Source organism: Nematocida major (assembly GCF_021653875.1).
Source record: "Nematocida major strain JUm2507 chromosome Unknown 2427, whole genome shotgun sequence".
Lineage (NCBI taxonomy): Eukaryota > Fungi > Microsporidia > Nematocida > Nematocida major.
The window spans coordinates 1-21,178 of record NW_025952954.1 but is presented as its reverse complement, the minus strand read 5'-3'; the positions used below and the strand labels follow the sequence as shown (position 1 = coordinate 21,178).

Here is a 21,178-nt window from a genome sequence, read left to right as displayed (position 1 = left end):
CCTGCTGAAGATGCTTTCTTTCGCACTGGGCAGAGGCTTATTACCATTTACTATGGACCCATGCTGCACCCGGCTTTTTGTGGCGCTTCAGCTACTCTATATGCTTTATGCCTGCCAGATGCATTATAATGTCCTTCATATAAATTATTTTTGAAGCTGACGCCTCAGCAGGGACTATAGTTGCAGCATCCACGAAGTATAGCGTGTTTATGTGTGTGTTTATCTCTAGATTTTCCTTTACTATGCGCCCGCCTCCATTCTCTATTAATTTTTCCAATATCTCCTTGTCCTTTGTCACAAGAATAACCACCGACCACCCAGAAAACGCCCTTTTCCCGGACTCTGTCTTTTTTGCTCTCCATATGGAGGCTGCAGATATAAGCCGCCGAATCACCTTCTCGTTTTTCGGGGCGTCCAGCTTAAGGTCTCGAAGGCCTAGCTCGTAGTCGCTCTCTTTTGTGTATATGTTTTGCAGCAGGTCGTCGACTATGCGGTAGTCCATAAGGATGCACCCAGAAGACACAGCGGACAGAAGCTTGAGGGAGACTGTTACTGTTCCAACAATCAGATGCGTGCACTCGCTTGCGTACTCTGGACTGTCAATCACGACAACTCCCTTCATGCCCAAGACACGCATTGCCTTTTCCTTCAGCTTGTCAACCATCCCTGTGAACTGCACTTTCCACCCCGTCTGGTCGCTGGGCATGTACTTTATGCTGGCCTTTCTTCGCGTCTCTTTTTTCTCAATCACAACCTCCGGAAGCGTCTTGAGTCCTGTGGGCATTTCGAATTTCTCCTCATTAAGCCTCTTCATGTAGTATATCGACTGGTTTAGCCACTCTAGAAAGCAGACGTTTATTTTGTACACTTTCAAATAATTTCGCACTCTGTTCTGCATTTGCTTGCTCTTTCTTTCCACGACGCAGTGTGTTATTTTGCTGTTCATTTGCATAGCTATCTCGCCTCCGAGCGCATGCACTTTATTTCGGGTCCGCAGGCCCTCCTCTTTGCACACCATAGGAAAGACCACGGCTTTTTCCAAGGGGCGGGGAGGCAGCTCTGTGCGGTCCACCAAGTACCCGTCGGGCGACAGAAGAATCCCCAAGTCGGCGCTGTCCAGAATCCATTGGTACCAAACTAGAGTTCCCTTTTTCATTGCGCCCCCAAAGTGTATCGAGTAGCTCACGTCTGGCCCAGGCCTTTCCACCCGGTTTCCTCCATACTCTATCACTATCCGCCGGACCAGCATATGTGCTGCAGTGTCGCCTTCAAAGTAGAAGGTTTTTCCATTGAATATTTCGTCAGTAAGCGGCTCGTTTACAAAGCTCTCGTACTGCACGCTTCTCCGGAAAAACTCAACCCGGTCGTCAAACACGTTTTCAGCCGAAATCACCGGAATATTGCACTCTTTCGCATACAAAATTTTGTCGCTGACTTGCTCCACGGAGTTTACAACAAGAAAGTCGCAGTGCCTGGTCAGCACAGAGGAGTGGCACGCTCCGCCCAGCCGGTAGTAATTAATAAATAGGTCGTTGGTGATCCCAGATGTGCAAAAAGTGCACCCCTCGTACTTTCTTAGGCGAAACTGCATAATGTTTTTTATGCTCATGGACTTGTACACCCACAGCACGCTAATGACAGGGACTGCCCACTTTTCGGCGAGTATCCTCTTCTCTGTAAACTTGCTTCTATATGCCAGAACATACGAAGTCCCAGAGCCCATGGTGTCGCTCAGCACAAACTGAGTCCCCTCAAAGGCCTTGGAAATGAGGCCTTTTTCCAGCGAAGAGAGCCCAGTGGTTGTAAACTTGACCAGATTCATATAAAAAAATTATACAGCCATTTTTACATGTCTTTAGAGTCTGCAAAAAGAAGAGTGAAACGAAACAAAAGCTCTCTTAACAAGCTGCTCCTAGGCACGTGCATTTCCAATGTTGTTGCAGTTGTTGTATACATACTTCTGCGGAAGTCACTTCTGGCAACGCCCATAATCATCACGGCAGCAGTCGAAGGGTCCTTCCTAGGGCTCTTGTACTATCTGGTGAACCCGACATTCATAAAAACCAGTAAGGGCCTGGAAATAAAAGACTGCGGAGTAGATATGGAGGCTCGGGGGGTCATCCGCATATTCAAAGATATAATATATCTCTCCTGCACAACTAAGCTAGCCAGCATTGTTTTCAAGGAGAAGGCGTTTATTGTTATGCTGATGATCCCTATCAGCGCATATTACGAGATATTCATGCGCAGGGAAGTCCGGCCTAAAATGAGGAACTAGCCTACTCTAAAGTGTGCTCGCTGTTAAGTATCTCCTTTGAGATAATGCTTAATAAATCGCGCCCTCTGCTGTCTATCCATTTGTTTTGTATGCTCTTAAAGTGGTATGGGCCTGTGAGCGGAGAGGAGAGCCATATTTCCCTCTTTGGGGGCTGCCTGTTTATAACGAATACTCCCGCGCCAGGAACCTCCACTGATATCACGTTGTCTTTTATAGAGGCCCCGTCCACAACTGCATCAATTGTGTTGAACACTTTCTTCATTATATCCTTCGAGGCTTTCTCATAGGATGGAGCAAGCATGCGTGTGTTTGCACGAAATTTTTTAGAAATATGCGCCTGCTGCTTCTACAGCGGATGCGCATCAGCGCGAAAACAGTCGCGACTGGGGAATTTAAGGCCCTGGGATTCTATTGTGGGAAGCCTGTGCAGAAATTTTGGCTTGTCTGAGAGCGTGGGAAAATAATGCAGCAAGACAGAGCCAGGACAAATACAAGAAAAGGCTATGCATAGGCTGCGCATTGAAGGGCTTTGCATGAAATTGTGGGCGGTCGGGCATATTTCTACAGGTGTATAGGCCCGAAAGCACACTAGGCCGCAGTGCTTTTCCATAGAAAAGAAGCCCGCACTCAGATGAGCCTATCCCATGAGAAGCCAGCGCAGATTTTATTTGCAGAACGCGCAGAAAGAAGATGCGTGCACGAGCTGCATGTGAAGTGTGCGCAAACTGCACGGGTCTTTTAAATTTTCATACAAAATCCATCAAGCGAGCCCGGGGAAAAGGCTGCAGATGCGCAATTTGAATATTCTTGCGAACAAAAATATTTTTATGGGAAACATAATAACTCTGCAAGTGGGGCAGTGCGGTAACCAGATAGGAAGCGAGTTCTGGGAAAAGGTATGCACGGAGCATGGAATATCCGACACCGGAGAAGTGATGTGCGATAGAGGAAACGACAGAAAGGACACTTTTTTCTACGAGTCGTATGATGGCAGGCATTTTCCTCGGGGGATTCTTATTGATTTAGAACCCAGGGTTGTCTCCTCCATCACGCAAGAAAAGCCGCACCTATTTAGTCCGGAAAACATCTGGGTAGGCGCCGAGAGCAGAGGAGCTGGAAATGTCTGGTCAAGCGGGTACCAGCAGGGAAAGGAAAACCAAGAGTTTCTTCTGGAAATGATCCACAAAGAAGCAGAAAGCAGCGACCTTCTGGACGGGTTTATTCTGTTCCACTCGGTGGGGGGTGGGACTGGCTCCGGGCTGGGGTCGTATCTTCTTGAAGAAATACGGGACAGGCTTCCGAAGAAGGCGGTGCAGACAGTCTCCATATTCCCAAACAACTCCGAGATGAGCGAGTCTGTGGTCCAGCCGTACAACACAATACTCACTCTGAGAAGACTGATGCAGCAGGCAGATGGAGTTATAGCAATGGACAATGGGTCGCTGTCGTCTGTGATTGGCGACACCCTGAAAGTAAGCACGCCCACAATGGCGCACACAAACAAGCTTGCGTCTTCTGTGGCTGCTGCGTCTACCTCCACTCTGCGGTTTCCGGGGAGCAGATTCAGCGACATTTCCACGCTTCTCGCGATGGCCTCTCCAATCACAGGATGCCACTTCCTGGCTCCTTCGTACTCGCCGTTTATAGAGAACAGCACGGGCAACATCCGAAAAACAACGTGCTTGGACGTGCAAAGGCGGCTTGTTCTCCCCAAGTCGCGGCTGATAGGATTTGAAGAGAGCGAGACCAACAAAGTCATCTCCTCTATCAATATTATGATGGGCACAGATGCCGGGGAGGTGGAGAAGAGCCTCATGCGACTGCGGCAAAAGGAGGTGATTAACTTTGCTCCGTGGGCGCCTGCAAGCATCCAGATGGCAATTTCAAAGGCGCCGTGCGAAAGCGTCTCTGGGCTGCTTCTTACGAACAGCACAGGCTTCTCGCGCACTCTGCAGAAGATATCGGCACAGTACGACGCGCTGAAGAAGCGAAACGCCTTTTTGGACATGTACAAAAAAGAGGGAAATGAATATATAAACGAGTTTGAGCCCGCCCGAGAGGCCGCGCAGTGGATTATAGACGAGTATAGGAGGGCCGAGCTGTCTAACTATCCGGAGATGAGAGAGGTTTAGAAATAAGGAATAAAGCTACGAAACATCTGTATTTACTTTCTGAACCAGGAAGAGGCAAACGACTTCTGCGCCTTCTTCAGAGCGCTGGACAGCTTAGAGGGCATCTGAATGGACTCCAGCCCTTCAAACGTTCTTGTGTGTATTGAAGCAGCAAGGTCTGCAGAGCTGTCCGTCACAATCAGGGTCTTGTATATAAACGCGTCTATAAGCAGAAACATCTCGTCGTAGTGCTTTTCAACGGACTTCTGCGTCAGAGGCCCGTTTATTGTTTTTATGGCTGCAGTATAGAAAGCATCCAGCGCGTTGGAGAGCGCAATTTCGTTCTCGTTTATAGACGCATACAGCATAATGCATATGTCTCCTACGATCTTGTACAGAACTACCCTGTCCTCAAAGAGAATGATGGAGTCGTCCGCTTCCTTTGCCTTTTCAAACATTCTTTTCTCCATGTCTTCCTCTGCCTTTGATATAGTAAGCGGGCTTCCTATTAACCGGCGCCCATTCTCCCCAATAATAGCAAGTCCTTGAACCACTTCGCTGGTACACATAAATAATAGAAAAATGAAAATGAAAGAGAAAAAACACGCCCTTTCAGATACCAGAAGTAAGCGAGGACAAAAAGCAATAGAGTGCCCCATGCACGCAGTGCCTGCACAACCAGCAGTATAGCTGAAAAGTCCGTCTGCACTGGCCCAGGCCTGCGCTTTGGCAACTTCCTGTGAAAGCCTGCATCAAGACGTTTCAGGGCCTGCTGGCCTGCGCTTTGGCTTCGTATAAGCCCAGCGCATTCGCACCCGTTACGTGCATGGTTGTACTGTGCTTGTGTGGAGAAGGGCCTGTTAATCCACCAAATCATAGATGCTGCTGCCCACTATGTTTTTGCCTGTGTTTTGCCCGCATATGTGCAAGAAACAAACCGGTATTTTGCATAGAATTGACACTTTTTATTCACTTATGCAAAGAGAGGCGAATAACCCTGAAAAAAACTAAGAAAAAGTGAGAGCAGGCAGCATGCATCCTGGCATTCTGGATAAACACCACCCGCACCATATAATGGGTTGCTAAAACTCAAAGCCCCAGCTGCCTACTTTGTGCTGGGATGGGGAGCTACACTGCCAAATCAGTAAGCTCAGTAGAGGCATATGCTAGGCGGCCTTGGCTAATATAAGCGCGGTCTGCCATTCCTTCTTCATGGAGGCTGTCCGTGTGAATTTGGAAATTTCAAGTGCAGAGTTCAGAAATGCCTTTTTCCTGCATATTTGCACTTAAAATTTGGGCAGCGGCTCCACATCAAATAGATATCCTTAAAGTCCTCTATTTAAGCCATATTTTAAAAAAATGTGTTTTATTCTGAAAGAATAGTTACTTGTAGTTGATTATTGTTTGTGTCTGTTCAACAGAATCATAAATGATTATAAATTAAACACATAAGTATTTAAACAGGTAGAAAAATAAAAGATAGTATTTCACATGAATATTTCCAGTAATCCAACTGAGCGCATGCAAGATGCATCTGAAATCACAGAGATGGTTCCGAATAACCTAGAAAATGCGCTCTCTGAAAACCACACGCACATTGATGTAGAGCCAACAAAGGCAAGCGCGTTTTATTTGTTCAAAACTACCATAATAACAGCAGGCGACCTCATAGAAAACTGCGGGTTTCTTTTTCTGTATATGGCCCTGGCGGATGGGTGCGTATACAGCTTTTTGGTGGGGCTGACAACACAGCTTGCAATTAATCTGCTAACAACAATCTGTATATACAGGAGCGGCAGCGCAAGCCAGCCCAGAACAGATACGAACGAAACCGAGCAAACAGTAGAATCCGGGGCTCAGGAGAATGAACACATGCCAAAGGAAGAGAGCGAGTTATACACATACAGAGGTGTATTGTCAAATTTGCCGATATCCATGAAACGCCTGTTCGCTGCCATAACCATTATAAAAAGCCTGCTTACTGCCGGTATTCTGGCATCGATTCTAGGCGCGCGAATATTCAGAATTTTAAGAATGGACACAGAACAAAGAACTATGCCCGTAGACGAGGATCCGTCTATTCTTTTCTGGCCTATTCAAATAGGCCTTGCATGTGTCTCAATTATTTTTCTCACAAAAAAGACTCTGCTCAGACAATGCAGTCTCATAATATACACTGCGGTTTTCCTAGGGTTTTTCGTTTTTATGATTGCATACTTTGTCTATATGTGCCATATAGACATTCAAGAGGTTTTCTACGGCATCAAGAGTGTACTGATCAACGATACAAATGGCATCTCATTGAGGAGGATTGCTAGAGGGTTTTCGATGACTATCTTCAGTCTTCCGTTTTTTCACGGCACAGCCAATTTTGCGATAAGCTCCGAAAGTAAGCTGGAATGCAAAAAGATAAGAGTAATGCAGATAACCACGTTAATAGTGATGACTGTTATGTACTGTTTTATTGGGATTATCGGGGCTGCTTTGCAAAATCCCTGCGAACTTATGCAGATAGAAGGAGACATGATGTTTGGCATGGTAGAAATGGTACATAATGTGCTGGAGCAAGTCAAAAACCATCCGACTACTTTGAGCCTGCTGATTATTCGGGCCATGGTAGACTTCGTTGACGCAGGGGTGGCGCTCATTTTGGTAGGTGCAATAATACGGAACATGACTGTAGTGCACACAAGCATATACCAGCCGTGCAAGCGCACACTATATGAGATTGGTGCGCGCTTTTTAGGCTCAATTGTGAAAGGGAAGCACATAGCGTTATTAGTAAGAATTTTGGTGAGTTTATTCGTATGGATAATGTCGACAATACTGGGATATATTCTGATGAAAAACAGCATGCAATATGTGCTTGAGGTGTGTGGGTTTACAATTTGGACGATGCTTTGTGTCGTGTTTCCCTTTGTTGCTATTGACTTCAACGCAAATCCCAGGTGCGGGTTGACTTTTCGGGTGGCAAATAGCATGGGCTTGAGTTTTTTGGGCTCATTTGCTGCATTCACTTCTGTTATAATGCTTTTTTCTGCTGTTATGCCAATGCTTTTTCGGGCTATAATTGAAAAGATCTGAGCTTGCGCGTCTTAAAGCCGTGCGCCCACAGACTTTACATCATGTAGGCCATTTTTCCTGCGCCTATGAAGATCCAATTGCTATTTTTGGCCTCCTGGGCGGGTGTATGGGGCTGGCTGGACTTCAAACTCCCAGAGAGCGCATACTCCGCATGCCCTGGGCACAGGTAGAAATAAAAACAAGCTTGATTCAATAGTCTACGCTTTTGTTTATTAGATGCGGCCCTCTTTATGCACAGCGTTGTGTAATTTTCTGTTTAGCTTTTTCTTAGGAATGCGCTATTGCTTGCACAACAAAAAGCGCATCAGATTGTTGTGCACGTTTAGCTCTGGCTTGATGTACTGTATGCTTTTAAAGGCCACCAGCACGCTTGATTTGTAGCAATATGTCTTGTTGATTCTGCAGAATGACTGAAAGTCAGCTGGGGATAGAAGCAAGATGGGGTTGGACTTCGATTTTTCAGAAGAATATATAGATACATGAGCGTGGAGGCTGGATTCGTAATAGAACTGGCAAATTTTCTCTATTGATTGCGCCACTTGATCGGAATTAAATTCTGATTGGGCAGCGACTGTGCTTTCAAAGAAGTAGTGCCTGTAGACGTTTTTGTTTTCGCACATTTTAATGCACCATGTAAATATGTATTCGTTTTCCCCCTGGTTTATCATGTATATGCGCAGGCGCATGCTGTGGCACTGTGCAGTTGGTTTTGCGCAGGACAAATATAAGTTTGCATAGTACTTGCTGACACCGAAGTATGTTAGAAAAGGCGCGCGCGGGCGTTGGTATGCCTCTCTTTTTTTCTTGAACAGCTCCACCTTCGGTATGTAGACGCTTGGAAACACATAGTTCTGGGTGAATTCGGAAAGCTTTCTTGAATAGGGCGGCCTCTTGCCGTGTTGAACAAAGTGGGTCAGAGAAAGCGCGCTCTGCATAAGAGGAGAGAGAAAAAGAGGTATCTGGATTCGTCCCGAAGCAGTTATTCTGGGATTGTACTGTTTTTGGAACACGGAAAAAGTGTACTCCTGGTCTGGGCTGCTGTTTGAAATGTAGTAAAAGACCACGGAATTGTCGCAGCCAAAGAGCTGCTCCTTCATGCTCTTTTGCATGTCATCCTCGTGCAAAAGGCACCACATGTCTGTGGCTTTGCAGTGCTTCATTGGGTATATGTCTTTTATGGGGATGCTGTACAGATTGCTCAGAAACCAGCAGATTCCGCGCGCGCAGTGCATAGGGCATGGAGGAGCTCCAGGCTGTATAAACAGCGGAAAGCACACCATCTTGTACTCCTGCTTGAAGTTATCCACAAAGTGTATATGGGTGTGCAGTTTTGGGGGTTCCGCCTGCCAGCAGTTGTACTGGTCGACGAATTTCATTTTTTTAATGACGAACTCCCCGCATGCGTTCAGCTGCACACTCATAGCAATCTTTTTGTAGAGCTGATTTACGATCACGTTGATTCCTTGAACTTTGTAACCAGGGCTTTCTATTTGGTCGTTTCCCCCGCTTTCTTGTGTGCTGATGCTTGGGCACTTCTCATAAAACATCGCCACTGCCGAGTATGCTTTCTTGTAAATTATTCCAAATGAATTCCCAAATTGCGAGTGGGACTGGACAAAATTATTGTGCCACTCGAACAGTTGACTCTTCCACAATGCACTCATTTTTGAGTCTTTGTTTACCACAGAATAGAGAAACCACAGAATGCGAGTTTTCTCATACAGGTATTTTTGCTCTTTCGGATCCTTCAGTGCCTTAATTTTGAAAATAAACCCGTTCAGCACCTTGGAAAACACATCGCTGGGTATGTTTTCAAAATCGCAGTACACCTCGGGAAGGCTCAGAATAGAAAGAACCCCGAACAAGCCTTTTTGGGGATCTTCATATTTCAAATATGCATCCATGGTTTTTTTCAGTTGCACACGCGGGATCGGCGAGGACAGAAAAACGTCCCCCAACGTTTGCGTGCTGTTTTTTGGCAGAAGGTCGCTTCTGCATGAAGCCACCAAAATCCTGGAGGGGGTTGTCGCTTCTATGTATCTCTGGAGGTCTGCAAAAATGCTGAAGTAGTACCCTATGAGGTTTCTTTTCGGAAACTCAAGCGTGTTGTTAAGCTCACTCAGCAATTGGACGTCTGTGTATACGTTGTTGGAGGGCCCCAGAAACTCGATCAAAAATCTCCAGATGCTGTCGTTCGAAGTGAAGTCCTGCAGAATCTTATACCCCACAGAGTGTGCGCGATTTATATTTTTCTTTGCAGCTTCCAAAGTCGTAATGGAAAGTTTTTTCACGTCCAAGCGCTGCTCCTGGGTCGACATAAACTGGTCGCACAGTGTTTTTTTCCGATACATATTCATGTATGCCTTGCTTTTCTCCGTTAGGTTTTTTTCGTCAAACATCCAGTTTTGGATCAAGTCATCTGTTTCAATAATAAGACAGTATGATTTTTTCTCGGGTTGATACTTAAACGACAGATACGTGTTTTCTCTGCTTTTTTTGCTGCAGGCCCGTGTTATAATCGAGCAAACCTCTTCGCCACTGATCCTATACGCTACATCGGAGGAGGTGCAAGCAGAATCGCCTTGATCCTGCTTCGCTTTCTGGACTTCGGGCGTTTCAATGACCACCGAAGAAACACACATTTTGTCTAGGGCCTCGATGTTGACGCTTTTTTGGCTGGTAGAAGTCTGAGGATTCTGCTCGCCCTCACTGCACGCAGAAGACTTGGAAGAGGAGGATTGAACTTCCCCGCCAAATGAGGTCGAGAGAATCTCAGAAATATTCGGTAGGTCTTCCAGGGGCATGCCGCAGTCTGGCATCGGTGACGGCTGGGTTTCCGGGAAAGGCGTGCCTTGCTTCGTAAAACCAGTGCTATTGAAAACAGGCTCTCTCATTGTAGCTTGCTCCGCCTTTAAATTTTCTTTTGCAGAATCCATGCTTTCTGCATACATGGTATGTATGGCAGAAAAATCAATTATCGGGGTGGGAAGAGAGGTACTTTCACTTTCCATAAAATTTCCAAAATCCAAATTCTCACACACAGAGACTAGCTCGTTGTAATCGCCTTGACTCTGCAGAAGCTCCTCAAACTTTGCGAGCTGATGTGTTGACAGAGACAAGTCGTTAAGCAGCTCCTGTTCTTGCTCCGGGTCTAAAAGTATATCTAAAGAATCTGCGACGTCTTGGCCGGGCAAAGCTTCTGGGGTAGACTGTTTTGACACCTGTAAAAATGACAAGCCTATAAGCACAGACACTTCTAATAATTTTTCTATCTTCATTTTAAAAATCATGTAATTCAGCAAGAAATTTTCTTTATAGCATGTTTTTAGATCTGAACTTGACGAAAAAAACAGTTTTTTCTCGACAAATTAGACTATTCCAGCGCAGGAAAGGCCACAACCTCACCCTTAACCGCCATGTATTTTGCCAGCTCCTCCGACGTCCCCTCTAGGCTTTTGGAGGTGGGCACGCCCGCCTGCCTAAATAGAAGAAGCAGCTCGTTTCTCTCATACTCCTCCAAGTCCGAGCATATTCTAAAGAAGCCGTCCTTCAGAGCATTTAGGTTTCCCTGGTTTGTAGTTATTAGTATAAGCAAGGACAGAACCAGGCCATTGTATGTGTTCGGGTTTTTGGCTCCGCTGTCCGACAGGGAAGCACACGTTTTCACGTACAAGCACTTGGCTGCGTCTTTAATCACGTCAGAGGGGTTTTCCTTGTACTCGTCGTTGGCAAAGTCCTGCACTGCCTTCAGCGTGCTGTCTGAAAGGGACAGCTTTTCCATCCCGTAAATAACGACCTTGATTATGTACAAGAGCATTTTATCGCGCACTGTAACGACCGACGGAAGCTTAACCAGAGCCTTTATAAACTTGTCGGACAAATCGCTGTCTTTTATCATCTGTATAAAGTCAAACACGATCTTTCGCCTTTTTTGGTCTACATTCTTTCCCTCCTTCGCCTTTTTGTAGTACTCTTTCGCCGCATTTTTTTCTTGGTGCCGGTCTGTCCCAAACCGCTTGAAAACAATTTCTTCTGAAACTCTAAACTCTTCCTGTTTTGTCACTGGATTGAACACTTTTTTTTCGTTCATCTCTACATCCACGGTGTCGTATGTGTGTTCACTTCGGCTGTCCACTGTGCTTTCTATCCCGCCAGAAGCAGACAGATCCATTTCCGTAATGAACAGAGACGCCACCGTGTCGCGCACGACATGCTTCACAGCAGCATAGTGGTTTGGGTCGCTGGACTTTTTGCTGCCCTTCTTTGCCTCCCTCTCTGTGTAGAACCCGTCCAGCTCTATGAGCCGCCGCACAAGAAGCACAAGCGCCTCCTTCTCCGCTTTGCTGATGAACGCCCGGATAGTTTTTTTCAGAGTCTCCAGGAAGCTTTTGTGTCGAACATAGCTTGGAAGAGTCTGTAGGTATATAAAGTCGTATATGTGGCCGTTCTCCAGAAAAACGGAGGCAGTCGGAAAAGAGAGCAGATGCACGCACGTGGAGACCGTGTGAAACATCTGGTATGGAGAGGTGTGCTTTAGCACGTCTTTTGTGAAGTCTGTGCTTACAGACGAAATTAGCCCCTCCTTCATTAGGAACCCCAGGGAGTTCCATTTTTCAGAGAGCATTCTGTCGGCCAAGTCCTGGGTTCCGTCGTGCTTATTTGCATCAAAGGACGCGGGCGTGCTGATTTTCCTAAACAGGGCCCCGTGCGGCTCGACCGGAATCTCGCTGGAGCCGGATATTCTCGAGAGATACAGAAGCAGATGCAGCAGCTTTACGTGCGACACCACATACAGAAGAGTGTCATAGGACGGCCTTTTTTTCCACTCCAGCGCGCCCTCAAGTTTTTTGAAGACCTCTTTGTACTTGGCAGCAATAAGCGTGTTGAAGACCAAAAGCTTCTCCTGCGTCACGCTTACATTGTTAAGCCTGCCAGCTGTCTCCGCGCCCTCGCTGGTCTCCTCAGAGGCGTGTTTTTCGCTTTCTTCAGAGCTTTCGCTGGAGCTATCGGAGTCATCTACATTTTCCATTTCCGGGACTATCCGGACCTTTTCTTCCCTTTTCACCTCCTTCTTTTCAACATAGTTTTTTATGGCCGCAGAGTCTTTTTTGTTTTTGCTGGTGCTTCCCTGCACTGTCCTGTTGACAACTGCATTGGCCAAAACATCAAAGGTGTCAACAATTTCAGAAGCGTCATCAATGGACAGAAACTCGCACGAGCTCTCAGTGAATGCGTCGCAGAAGTATCCGATGTACTTTATAATCGTGTCAAACTCGCTGTCAAATGCATCTGTGTGTGCTGTAAAGAGCGCCCACACAGCACGCGCAAAGACAACGCTGTTCTTTTCTACAGTTTTGTCGGCCACGTACTCGTTCAGCCGATTAAACATAGGGGCCATGCACTCCTTGGCCACGCTTTTGTCGTTTATCGTGTACATCACAGAGTAGAGCACGCCTCTGCTTATGTTTCTGGACAGAACGCCAGCACACAGCTCCTTGTAGTAGTTTACAACATGCATCTTTCCAAACAGATCAATGAGCAGGCTTCGGGTGGCGTCCTCCTGCTCTATTTGCGAGAGAATGTCATACGCATGCTCCACAGTCACATCCGGCATTGCACAAGACTCAAAAACCTCCCTAATTATTTTTGAGTATGGGATTGCGTCCAAGTATATCCCGCGCAGAGACCGCACGAACAGCGCCATTTGGACCGCACACGAGTCTGATAAAAACACGGGCCCGCGGGTAAACTTCTTCAGCACGGACAGAATGATGTACGGGCTTTCGGAGTTGTGCAGAACATGCAGGAATATTCTCTGCTGCGATGCAACGTTAAGCTTCTTGGTGATTTTGGCGAGAGACTCGACTTTCTCGGTAAACTCCTTGTTTCGGCTATAGTCTAGAGTTAGCCGTTTGAGGATCTGGTCGGCTCTTGAGAGATTTTTTATGCTGTCCTCCGTCTGCTTCGTCTTTTTAATCTCCTCTAGGTCCAGAAGAACTTTTCCCTGCGATTTCTTCACAAGAGAGGTTCCAAACTGGCTGTCTGTTTTCTTTAGAAGGTCCATGGAGATTGACTTGACTATCCCGGCTTCAGAGTCATTTCGTATGGATATGGCCACGGCCCGCTTCTTTTGCTCTTTGCTCTCGTGCCCGTTCAGGTCCGTGGATGCCCCCTGCCGAATCACTTCGCTTATAAGATGCGAGTCCTCTTTCTTATTAATCGTAAGTTTTTTGTCGATGGAGGCAGTTTTTCCTGGAGAGTCCTCGCTTTCTTCGCTTTCTTCCTGACTGCGCTTGCTCTTGCCAGATTTGCCTTTTTTCTTGCTTGCGTCCTTCTTTCCCGACTTCCCGGATTTCCCCTTTTTTCCGCGCTTCTTCTCCTTTTCGCCGTTTTCGCCACTATCGCCCTCGCCCTCGCTGCCGCTTTCGCTGCTGCCATGGCCTTTGCTTTTTTTGTCGTCAGTGCGCGCACTTTTTTTGGCTTTATCCCTGCCCTTTTCAGAGTGCCTGCGGCTTCCACTGTGCGTGGCGCTGGAATCATCATCGCTCACATCGGTGCTTGAGCCATCCTTGTCGTTTCTGCGCGCGCTCTTGCTTTTTTGCCCCTCTTTTTCCTGGGCCTTTTCCTGGCTCCCGCCGCTCCCAATAGAGGACTCGTCTTCGTCGCTTGCACTGGTCTCACCATCTGTCTCGTTATTACTGCCGCTATCGCTTGCACTCTCAGGGTCGCTCTCACTGTCCCTTTTCCGGGCTTTAGAAGGGGCGCGGGCTTGGGCCTTTCCAGAAGTGCGCTCACTGGGCGTGTCGCTTGCATGATGCAGGCTCTGCCCGTTGCTGCGATCTTTGGATCCGCCAGCTTTTGACGGCTTTCTGGGCTTTTCTTCATTAGCGTGCTTCTCTTCTTTTTTAGGCATTTGCGCCCCCTACCGGATTTGCATTTATACCGAACTTCCTACAGTGTATGGAATCTAGCAAGTAATTATAAAATAATTCATTTTTTATTTGCGAAATGAAACTGAAGCTTTCACTTCGTGGTATAGAGAAGAGTTTGGTAATTAGGCTGCCCAGGCAAATCTTAGAGGAAGCAGCGCCTTCTAAGGTTAGCCTGAATAAAATAATTGAAGATAAAATGCAGTTTTTTCTTAATGCAATATACGCCATATGCATAGACGACATAAAAGAGCAAGAGAAGAGAAGAAAGCTCATACGGCTGTATACCAAGGAGATGAACGAACTAATAAAAATACTAACACTAATACTATCCTCTAAGCACGGAGCAAAGATAGACTATCTTGAGAGGAAGGTGCTGAAGCTGCAAAAGTACAACAAAGAGCAGGAGGAGCTGGCAGATCTCCTGGTGTACAAATGCAACGACTTGAAGCTGGAGGTCCCTTCATCGTACGACATTTCCCGGGCTGTGGACGTGCTGCTCCAAGGAGAGGTGAACTTTCCAGCGGAGGTTCTGCGGCTATCAAAGGCGCTGACGAAGGAAGATGCCCAGCCAACGGAGTTCCAGAGGGTGGACCAGCTTCTCGGCCTGCACATACAGCGGTCTGGGATCTGGAGAAACAAGCATGTTTCGTACACAGTGAACAGAGGCGTTGTGGAGCTGGAGTCGTACGGGTTCAAAAGCACGCTTACCATGGAGAGTGGGCGCTCTCAGGAGTGGCGAATCCTGAGCGTGAAGGACATGGAGGGAGACATGAAAAATGTTTCTATGAAGGGGATTACGCTTAAAAACCCTCTGATGGACTTGGTGAACATGACAAAGTATGCGCACATTGTGCTGCAGATAGAGGAGGTATACAAGCTGTTCAAGAGGAAGATAGAGAGCAAGATATTCGACATGGAGATATCAGGCACCTCCAAGGAGTTTACCGTTGATGTTTTGGGGGCGTACAAGGCACAGTTTGGGATATCCAGCAACTGGGATGGGCCAATTCTTACATGCCACTTAAAGCACGGCGCGACCTCTGTGCTGTTTAAGGAGAATGTCTTGGAGAATCTGTTTGCACATATAGATGCATGCCTGAAAAATGAGTACACCGAGAATGCGTCTATATCGATAGAAAAGGGGGTTTTGTACAAAGAAAAGGTGCTCTTCACGATGAGAGAGCTCCACAAAGAGGCTTCCCAGGATAGAACTGCCAGGCTTATTGCGGCCCCCGGCGTTGTGATGCAGGAGCGGGTAAACATTATGTGCGAGGGCGATGTGATCAACGTGAACGCAGTGATTCGCATGGACGGAAACATGTTTTTGGGGGTCATGTGGAACGCCCAAAAGACGTCGGTGCGGCTGTTCTACGGAGTCTTCCAGATGTGCAGCATCCTAGTAGGAAATGAAATTTCTATTTCGCCGTTTTTTGCAGAGGGCGGAGCGCCCAGCCCAGGCGCAGAGGGGGCGAGAAAGAGCTCGCCAAAAAAAGACACCAGCGAAGAGACAAGTCCTGTTGCTAGCAAAAGGGGGAAAAGTCCGTTTGTTCTCATAGAGACAACCCACACCCCAGAGCAGCTGATCCAGGTGATTCTGCAGAAGCCCATACCCATTCTCACGCTAATATCCTCGTACAGCAGCATAAAAGATATCACCGGGGTGCGGGGCAAATTGCACATTTCCGACGAAATTGAGATGGTGCTGTTCGATTCTGTGCTTATACACCTGGGAGACAGCAAGAATCACAGAATCCACTGCCGGGTTATATCTAGGCAGATCCACTTAGAAGGCGATATGCTTCCGCAAGAGATACAGAAAGTTGTGTGGCTATCTGTTATGTGCATAGGCGCAGCATCAAGCGCACACATATTCCTGCCGGAGTTTCATAGAAAGGTGCAGGTTTCTGGGAAAATGTGCAACATACAGCAGAGCAGCGAAGAGATCGCGCTTTCTAAGGGGCTGATAGAGATCTCCCTTTCCTTCAGAAATGGGCAGATTTTCTGCACTTCTGCACATCCTCTGGTCTCTGTTTGGGCGATGTCTATTATTAACGCAAAAAGCAGACGGGGGCTGTGCTATTTGTTTTTCTGCCAGGACGTGCTTGTGCATCCTGGGCTGGTCAGCACATTGCACATACACAACACGCTGGGGGGCTCGCTCGACAAAACATGCGGCACGTCTATTGTGTATATGCTGAAAGAAAACCTGGAAGTGCGCTGGGAGAAGCCTTCAAAAAAAATAGCCGACGCATTGCAGAGCATACCCAAAATAAAAGAAGACGCCGCGCACGCGGTGATGGCGCTGGAACATCTTCCTGCCTTTCTTAAAATTGTCTCCAAGCTGTTCTCTGAGGAGAGAGTGGCAAAAATGGGAAACGTTGTGAAAATACAAGGCCCGGCTGGCTGCTCAGTGTATAGAATAGAGGCGCGGGGTGATGGTCTTGTTTCTTCGCACGTGGAAGGGGCGCACATTAAAGAAGCCAGAGTAATATTAGAACGGGGGCCAGATCCTTACCGATTGCTTCTAGAACAGAATTTGCATGTTTTTCCAGAATAAGTTATATTTACGCATGCAACATAAATAAAGGCAAGTATAGAGGGAATATGAAGATTTTTGTCCTTATCCTTTCGCTCGCGTGCATATCAGCAGCTTTGACAACAGGCCAGACAAAAGCTGCCTCCAAACAGAAAACCTCTGTGAAGGCGTCTGGAAAGAAGGCCGTAAAAGGAAAGTCCCATGCAAAGACATCCAAGCCCGTAAAGAAGACCAAATCCAAGGGGTTGGCCAAGAAAAAGGCAGCTCAGAAGAAGCCAAAGGCCTCCAAAAAGAGCAACCTCCACCTGGTCAAGGAAGCGTTCTATTTAGACGCAATGGAGGACTCCATTGAGGAGAACACCATGGTCCCTATCAAGGAGGAAGAAGAAAAATCAGAAGACTTGAAGGAGGAAGTTGCAGATGCCAATGAGTCTGGGGACGCAAAAAAGGAGCATGAGGTTTCCGAGGAGCCTGAGACTAAAGAAGTCGAAGACCTCTCAAACAAGGAAGACAAGGAAGACGTTTTTGACGGCATAAGCTGCTTCCAGATCATGACCATGGATTCTTTGGAGCAAATGGAAGACGAGGACGCGAACGGCCTTGTTTTAAAAACTTGCAACGTAAAGAACGGCGTGGAGATTGACCTCGACCTGGAGGAGCTGAAGAGCATCCTGGGAAAGCACGTTATGACGAAGGAGGAGTCTGCTCTTATGTACAAAGTCACAGAAGAGATAGAAAAGAACAATGTTCCATTGGACTCGGTTTTGATGAAAATAGTGCAGACCACGCTTCTGCAGACGGTTATGGAGAACGGGGAGTTTGCGACTACAAAGACTTTTATAGGCGCATACACGTACGTTGTGAAGGAGGAAAACCCTCTGCTGGAGAGCAATGTTATCACGCACATATTCAGAATAATTGAATAAACGTTCTATACTGTACTCTCTAGAAAGCCTTTTGAACATAACGTCACGTGTCTGCTGTCACTAGAAAGCAAACAGTGCATATGGGCAGGTATTTGGCATGTTACAAAAACCGACACGCTTGCTGTGAAGACGTCTGGGCTCAGCTGCCTTTGGGCAGTGCTTAAGCACGGAGTTCTTCCTATTTGAAGATTTGCATGTCAAAATGGTGGTTGTATTTATCATTCTCGGCTCTTGTATATAGAAACAGGGTGCAGGGTTGTTCTGCACGCAAACAGCATGTCAGTTTTTTATGCGTGCTTTTATGTTTGTTTGATCGACATAAATAGAATGAAGCCATGCTTTATCATATGATCGCGCTGTTAAAGTTCAAATGAAAATCAAAGTGATCGGTTTTAAAGGTATAAATACATCAGCCATTGGCCTTTTTATAATGCAAAATATCCAAAGTCATTCTCCATTAAATCCGAACAATATAGAATTGAATAGGCCCAATGCTAGAGAAAACGAATGCGATGAGGAAATACAGTTGCGAGAAATAACAATAGAAGATTCTTTAAGCCAGCCGAACCCAGTACAAGACGCACCGAGCATTGTAAACACCAATCTTTTTAAGTTTGGAGTTTCCGGCGCGGCACTCCTTATTCTTATACTGTCTGCGGCTGCAACGATTTACTACATTGTCTACCACCGTTCTTTCTCTTCAGGAATAGCCGAGACTATCATCGCCAACACAACAGCAGCGCCCACAAACAAGACCGAACAGGCAGCCACTACCATCTTTACTCCGACTTGGAATGGGCTGGACCATAAAGTCAAGCTGAACATTACAAGTAGCAATGGGACCAGTTTCATCGGAAATATTGAAGAGTATGTTGGAGCTAACTGGAAAGTCAAGAACGATTCAAGCGTTGTTCTAAACTGCACGCAAGCAGAGAGTTCATTTGTAAGCTGTAAGGCTTCAAACGACTCGATCCTCTTACTGGACCCCAAAAGCGATGCCACTTCTCTTTTGTTTATGCCTGCAAAATATCCGCAGTCATTGTACAACAGTACAGCGCCAGTATTCACTCCAATGAATATCACAAGCGCCGCGCCAGGCTCTTTGGACAAACCGGCATCTATTCCTAGCATACTAGAAGCGAATACAACATCTGGATTCAATCCAACGCCTGTGCTTAATGCAACGTCTGGGCTTAATGGGACTACTACTGAAATATCGCAGACACCTATGACATTCTCAGATTCTACTTTAGAAAGCAGTTCTACAACAATGTCTACTCCTGCGAAGCCTATCCAAGAAACAATGGTTCCTACGAACAACTCTACACTAATGGAAGACCTATCTTCTGTTATGGACTCTACAGAGATAAAATCGACATTTTCGGATTTCTTCAGCAATATGCCAGAAGATGAAGGGCGCACACAGATTCCACACATTTCCACAAAGGTCTCAGAATCCGTGAAATTCGGGAAGCCAAACATCTCAGAATCTGCAAGATCTGCGCAGAGCCATGGATTGGCAGAAAATTATGGACGTGGTTTAAACAGCAGCAGAAAGCCTAACAGCACATTAGTGAATGGAATCAGCACGGAGACAACAGATACTACTACTGTCTCGGAAGTACAGACCACTACAGAGTTTGAAACCGGCTCAGGGGATGCATTTACGAATTCAGGATAAAGTACCGTTGGTTATGCGCGCCTTAGACGCAATCCAACATCTAGCTTGTTTTATCTAAACAGAAGAACAGCCGTTCGTCTGCTAAGAAATAAATGAAAGCAATGCCCAAAGTCTATACGCCTTTGCTCATGCAGCATCTGCGAATGTACTACGCCAGTTTTTCTTTGCATTGGCGTTTTTATTTTTCTCTCGTGCAGGCTGCTTTCTAGTATCTATAAAATTCTGGATGAAAGTTCCGTTGTTCTGGTTAATGATGCATAGACGCAGAAAAAACAACCCGGTCTTTATTGTTAATACTCGCACAGATTGATGCACGCTGATGCTAGCGGATATAAAACCAGGACTTTGCCCATCCAGCGATGTGCTGTACTGGGGCTCTTCTAGAGTTCAAGCACATTGCAAGCAGAGCCCGAATATGCGGGGCACTGCTGGGCACATAGGCCGACAGGCGTTGTGCTGGCGCTTCTAAGACCAAATCACGCATACTGCCTTGCTACAGTATGCAGCCAACTCCCTGCCTTTTCCCGTCCGTTTTCAGCGCACTGCCTGCAAAGAAAGTGTGTGTTTGGCTTTTGCCTGGATTTTATTTTAAATATGTACACATTTCACAGAATTCTAAACACATAAAAAACCAACACAGACGCGCATGCTTCTTTTTCAAATGTGCATGCGCAGAATTTCGAGGCAGCGCCTAAGGGATGCAGCTTTTGTTTCTGCATAAGGGAACAGCCCAGAAAACAAAAACTCTGGTTTATTCCATGCGCTTGAAAGAACCGCAGGCTTTCAACAAAAACCTTCTATTTGTGTGCTATGAGATTGCAGCCTTCTGTTTTTGCGTGTAGAGCCATCTATAAGGAGGAGCAGATTCTCGATTGCACAGCAAATAAGCAGCATTGGCTTGGTTTTAAAGCCGTTTAGCAGAACCAAGGCCCGCTGCACATCTACAGCTGCTAGGGCCCGGTAAGGGAGAGCGGGTGGAAAGGCTCTGTGCGCCCCCACGGATAAAAGTCTGTGTGCTGTGCATCGATCAGCTAGAGGATTGAGTCATGCGGCTGTGCACGAGACTTTGAACATTAGCAGAGATTGCATGCATTATAGCTGATGCACATGTTTGTTTTTGTGGTCCTATATTAAAGCATGATTTGTAAATATTTAGATGTTTTGCACTTTCATATAGAAAATTATGATGTCCTTTTCTATATAAGAGCAAAATACTTCTGTTAAGGATGCAAAGATCCGAGTTATATGTACAAGGAAACGAAGAGTCAACGGACATCTACACGACTAGGGTTGCAGGAATGGCTGCAAATCCTGCTGCGCGGGCTACATTCTACAGGCAGGACACCATGACTGCGAACTGGTTCAATGGCTATATGCTAGAGAGGTTTCCCGGAAAGGTGGACAAAGTTTTTACGTTGAAGAACATTTTCGTACTCACATGTGCGCTTTTTTGCATGCTGTTTCTGTTCTTCACATACAGCACAATCAGCTTGATATATTACGACAGAACTGAAGGGCTAGATTGCGAGGAGTTTATGGTAAATAACGAGGGGTTGTTTTCCAAGCAAATAGACTATCTGAGAACAGTTCTGAATTTACCCGCAGAGCCAATAGAGTAGCAAATTAATTC

The 21,178-nt window shown here is 46.4% G+C and overlaps 12 protein-coding genes across 12 annotated transcripts; 7 read left to right on the top strand and 5 right to left on the bottom strand.

Moving 5' to 3' along the window:
* Positions 1-91: 91 nt before the first annotated feature.
* Positions 92-1,822, bottom strand: NEMAJ01_0525 (uncharacterized protein; the record flags this gene model as incomplete). The annotated part of the gene is made up of 1 exon (XM_047914363.1): positions 92-1,822. One exon carries the CDS (start codon positions 1,820-1,822, stop codon positions 92-94), a length of 1,731 nt encoding a protein of 576 aa, XP_047770320.1.
* Positions 1,823-1,849: 27 nt separating this feature from the next.
* Positions 1,850-2,278, top strand: NEMAJ01_0524 (uncharacterized protein; the record flags this gene model as incomplete). Its single annotated transcript, XM_047914362.1, has 1 exon — positions 1,850-2,278. One exon carries the CDS (start codon positions 1,850-1,852, stop codon positions 2,276-2,278), a length of 429 nt encoding a protein of 142 aa, XP_047770319.1.
* A 1-nt stretch (position 2,279) lies between these two features.
* NEMAJ01_0523 (frataxin) lies at positions 2,280-2,579 on the bottom strand (the record flags this gene model as incomplete). Its single annotated transcript, XM_047914361.1, has 1 exon — positions 2,280-2,579. The coding sequence occupies one exon, from the start codon at positions 2,577-2,579 to the stop codon at positions 2,280-2,282; it is 300 nt and encodes a 99-aa protein (XP_047770318.1).
* Positions 2,580-3,105: 526 nt separating this feature from the next.
* NEMAJ01_0522 (tubulin gamma) lies at positions 3,106-4,410 on the top strand (the record flags this gene model as incomplete). The annotated part of the gene is made up of 1 exon (XM_047914360.1): positions 3,106-4,410. The coding sequence occupies one exon, from the start codon at positions 3,106-3,108 to the stop codon at positions 4,408-4,410; it is 1,305 nt and encodes a 434-aa protein (XP_047770317.1).
* Positions 4,411-4,442: 32 nt separating this feature from the next.
* NEMAJ01_0521 (coatomer subunit zeta) lies at positions 4,443-4,958 on the bottom strand (the record flags this gene model as incomplete). The annotated part of the gene is made up of 1 exon (XM_047914359.1): positions 4,443-4,958. One exon carries the CDS (start codon positions 4,956-4,958, stop codon positions 4,443-4,445), a length of 516 nt encoding a protein of 171 aa, XP_047770316.1.
* A 922-nt stretch (positions 4,959-5,880) lies between these two features.
* NEMAJ01_0520 (uncharacterized protein) lies at positions 5,881-7,473 on the top strand (the record flags this gene model as incomplete). Its single annotated transcript, XM_047914358.1, has 1 exon — positions 5,881-7,473. One exon carries the CDS (start codon positions 5,881-5,883, stop codon positions 7,471-7,473), a length of 1,593 nt encoding a protein of 530 aa, XP_047770315.1.
* Positions 7,474-7,751: 278 nt separating this feature from the next.
* NEMAJ01_0519 (uncharacterized protein) lies at positions 7,752-10,751 on the bottom strand (the record flags this gene model as incomplete). Its single annotated transcript, XM_047914357.1, has 1 exon — positions 7,752-10,751. The coding sequence occupies one exon, from the start codon at positions 10,749-10,751 to the stop codon at positions 7,752-7,754; it is 3,000 nt and encodes a 999-aa protein (XP_047770314.1).
* A 95-nt stretch (positions 10,752-10,846) lies between these two features.
* On the bottom strand, positions 10,847-14,386 carry NEMAJ01_0518 (uncharacterized protein; the record flags this gene model as incomplete). Its single annotated transcript, XM_047914356.1, has 1 exon — positions 10,847-14,386. One exon carries the CDS (start codon positions 14,384-14,386, stop codon positions 10,847-10,849), a length of 3,540 nt encoding a protein of 1,179 aa, XP_047770313.1.
* Positions 14,387-14,481: 95 nt separating this feature from the next.
* NEMAJ01_0517 (uncharacterized protein) lies at positions 14,482-16,962 on the top strand (the record flags this gene model as incomplete). The annotated part of the gene is made up of 1 exon (XM_047914355.1): positions 14,482-16,962. One exon carries the CDS (start codon positions 14,482-14,484, stop codon positions 16,960-16,962), a length of 2,481 nt encoding a protein of 826 aa, XP_047770312.1.
* Positions 16,963-17,009: 47 nt separating this feature from the next.
* On the top strand, positions 17,010-17,867 carry NEMAJ01_0516 (uncharacterized protein; the record flags this gene model as incomplete). The annotated part of the gene is made up of 1 exon (XM_047914354.1): positions 17,010-17,867. One exon carries the CDS (start codon positions 17,010-17,012, stop codon positions 17,865-17,867), a length of 858 nt encoding a protein of 285 aa, XP_047770311.1.
* Positions 17,868-18,297: 430 nt separating this feature from the next.
* On the top strand, positions 18,298-19,548 carry NEMAJ01_0515 (uncharacterized protein; the record flags this gene model as incomplete). Its single annotated transcript, XM_047914353.1, has 1 exon — positions 18,298-19,548. One exon carries the CDS (start codon positions 18,298-18,300, stop codon positions 19,546-19,548), a length of 1,251 nt encoding a protein of 416 aa, XP_047770310.1.
* A 1,226-nt stretch (positions 19,549-20,774) lies between these two features.
* NEMAJ01_0514 (uncharacterized protein) lies at positions 20,775-21,167 on the top strand (the record flags this gene model as incomplete). Its single annotated transcript, XM_047914352.1, has 1 exon — positions 20,775-21,167. The coding sequence occupies one exon, from the start codon at positions 20,775-20,777 to the stop codon at positions 21,165-21,167; it is 393 nt and encodes a 130-aa protein (XP_047770309.1).
* Positions 21,168-21,178: the final 11 nt, after the last annotated feature.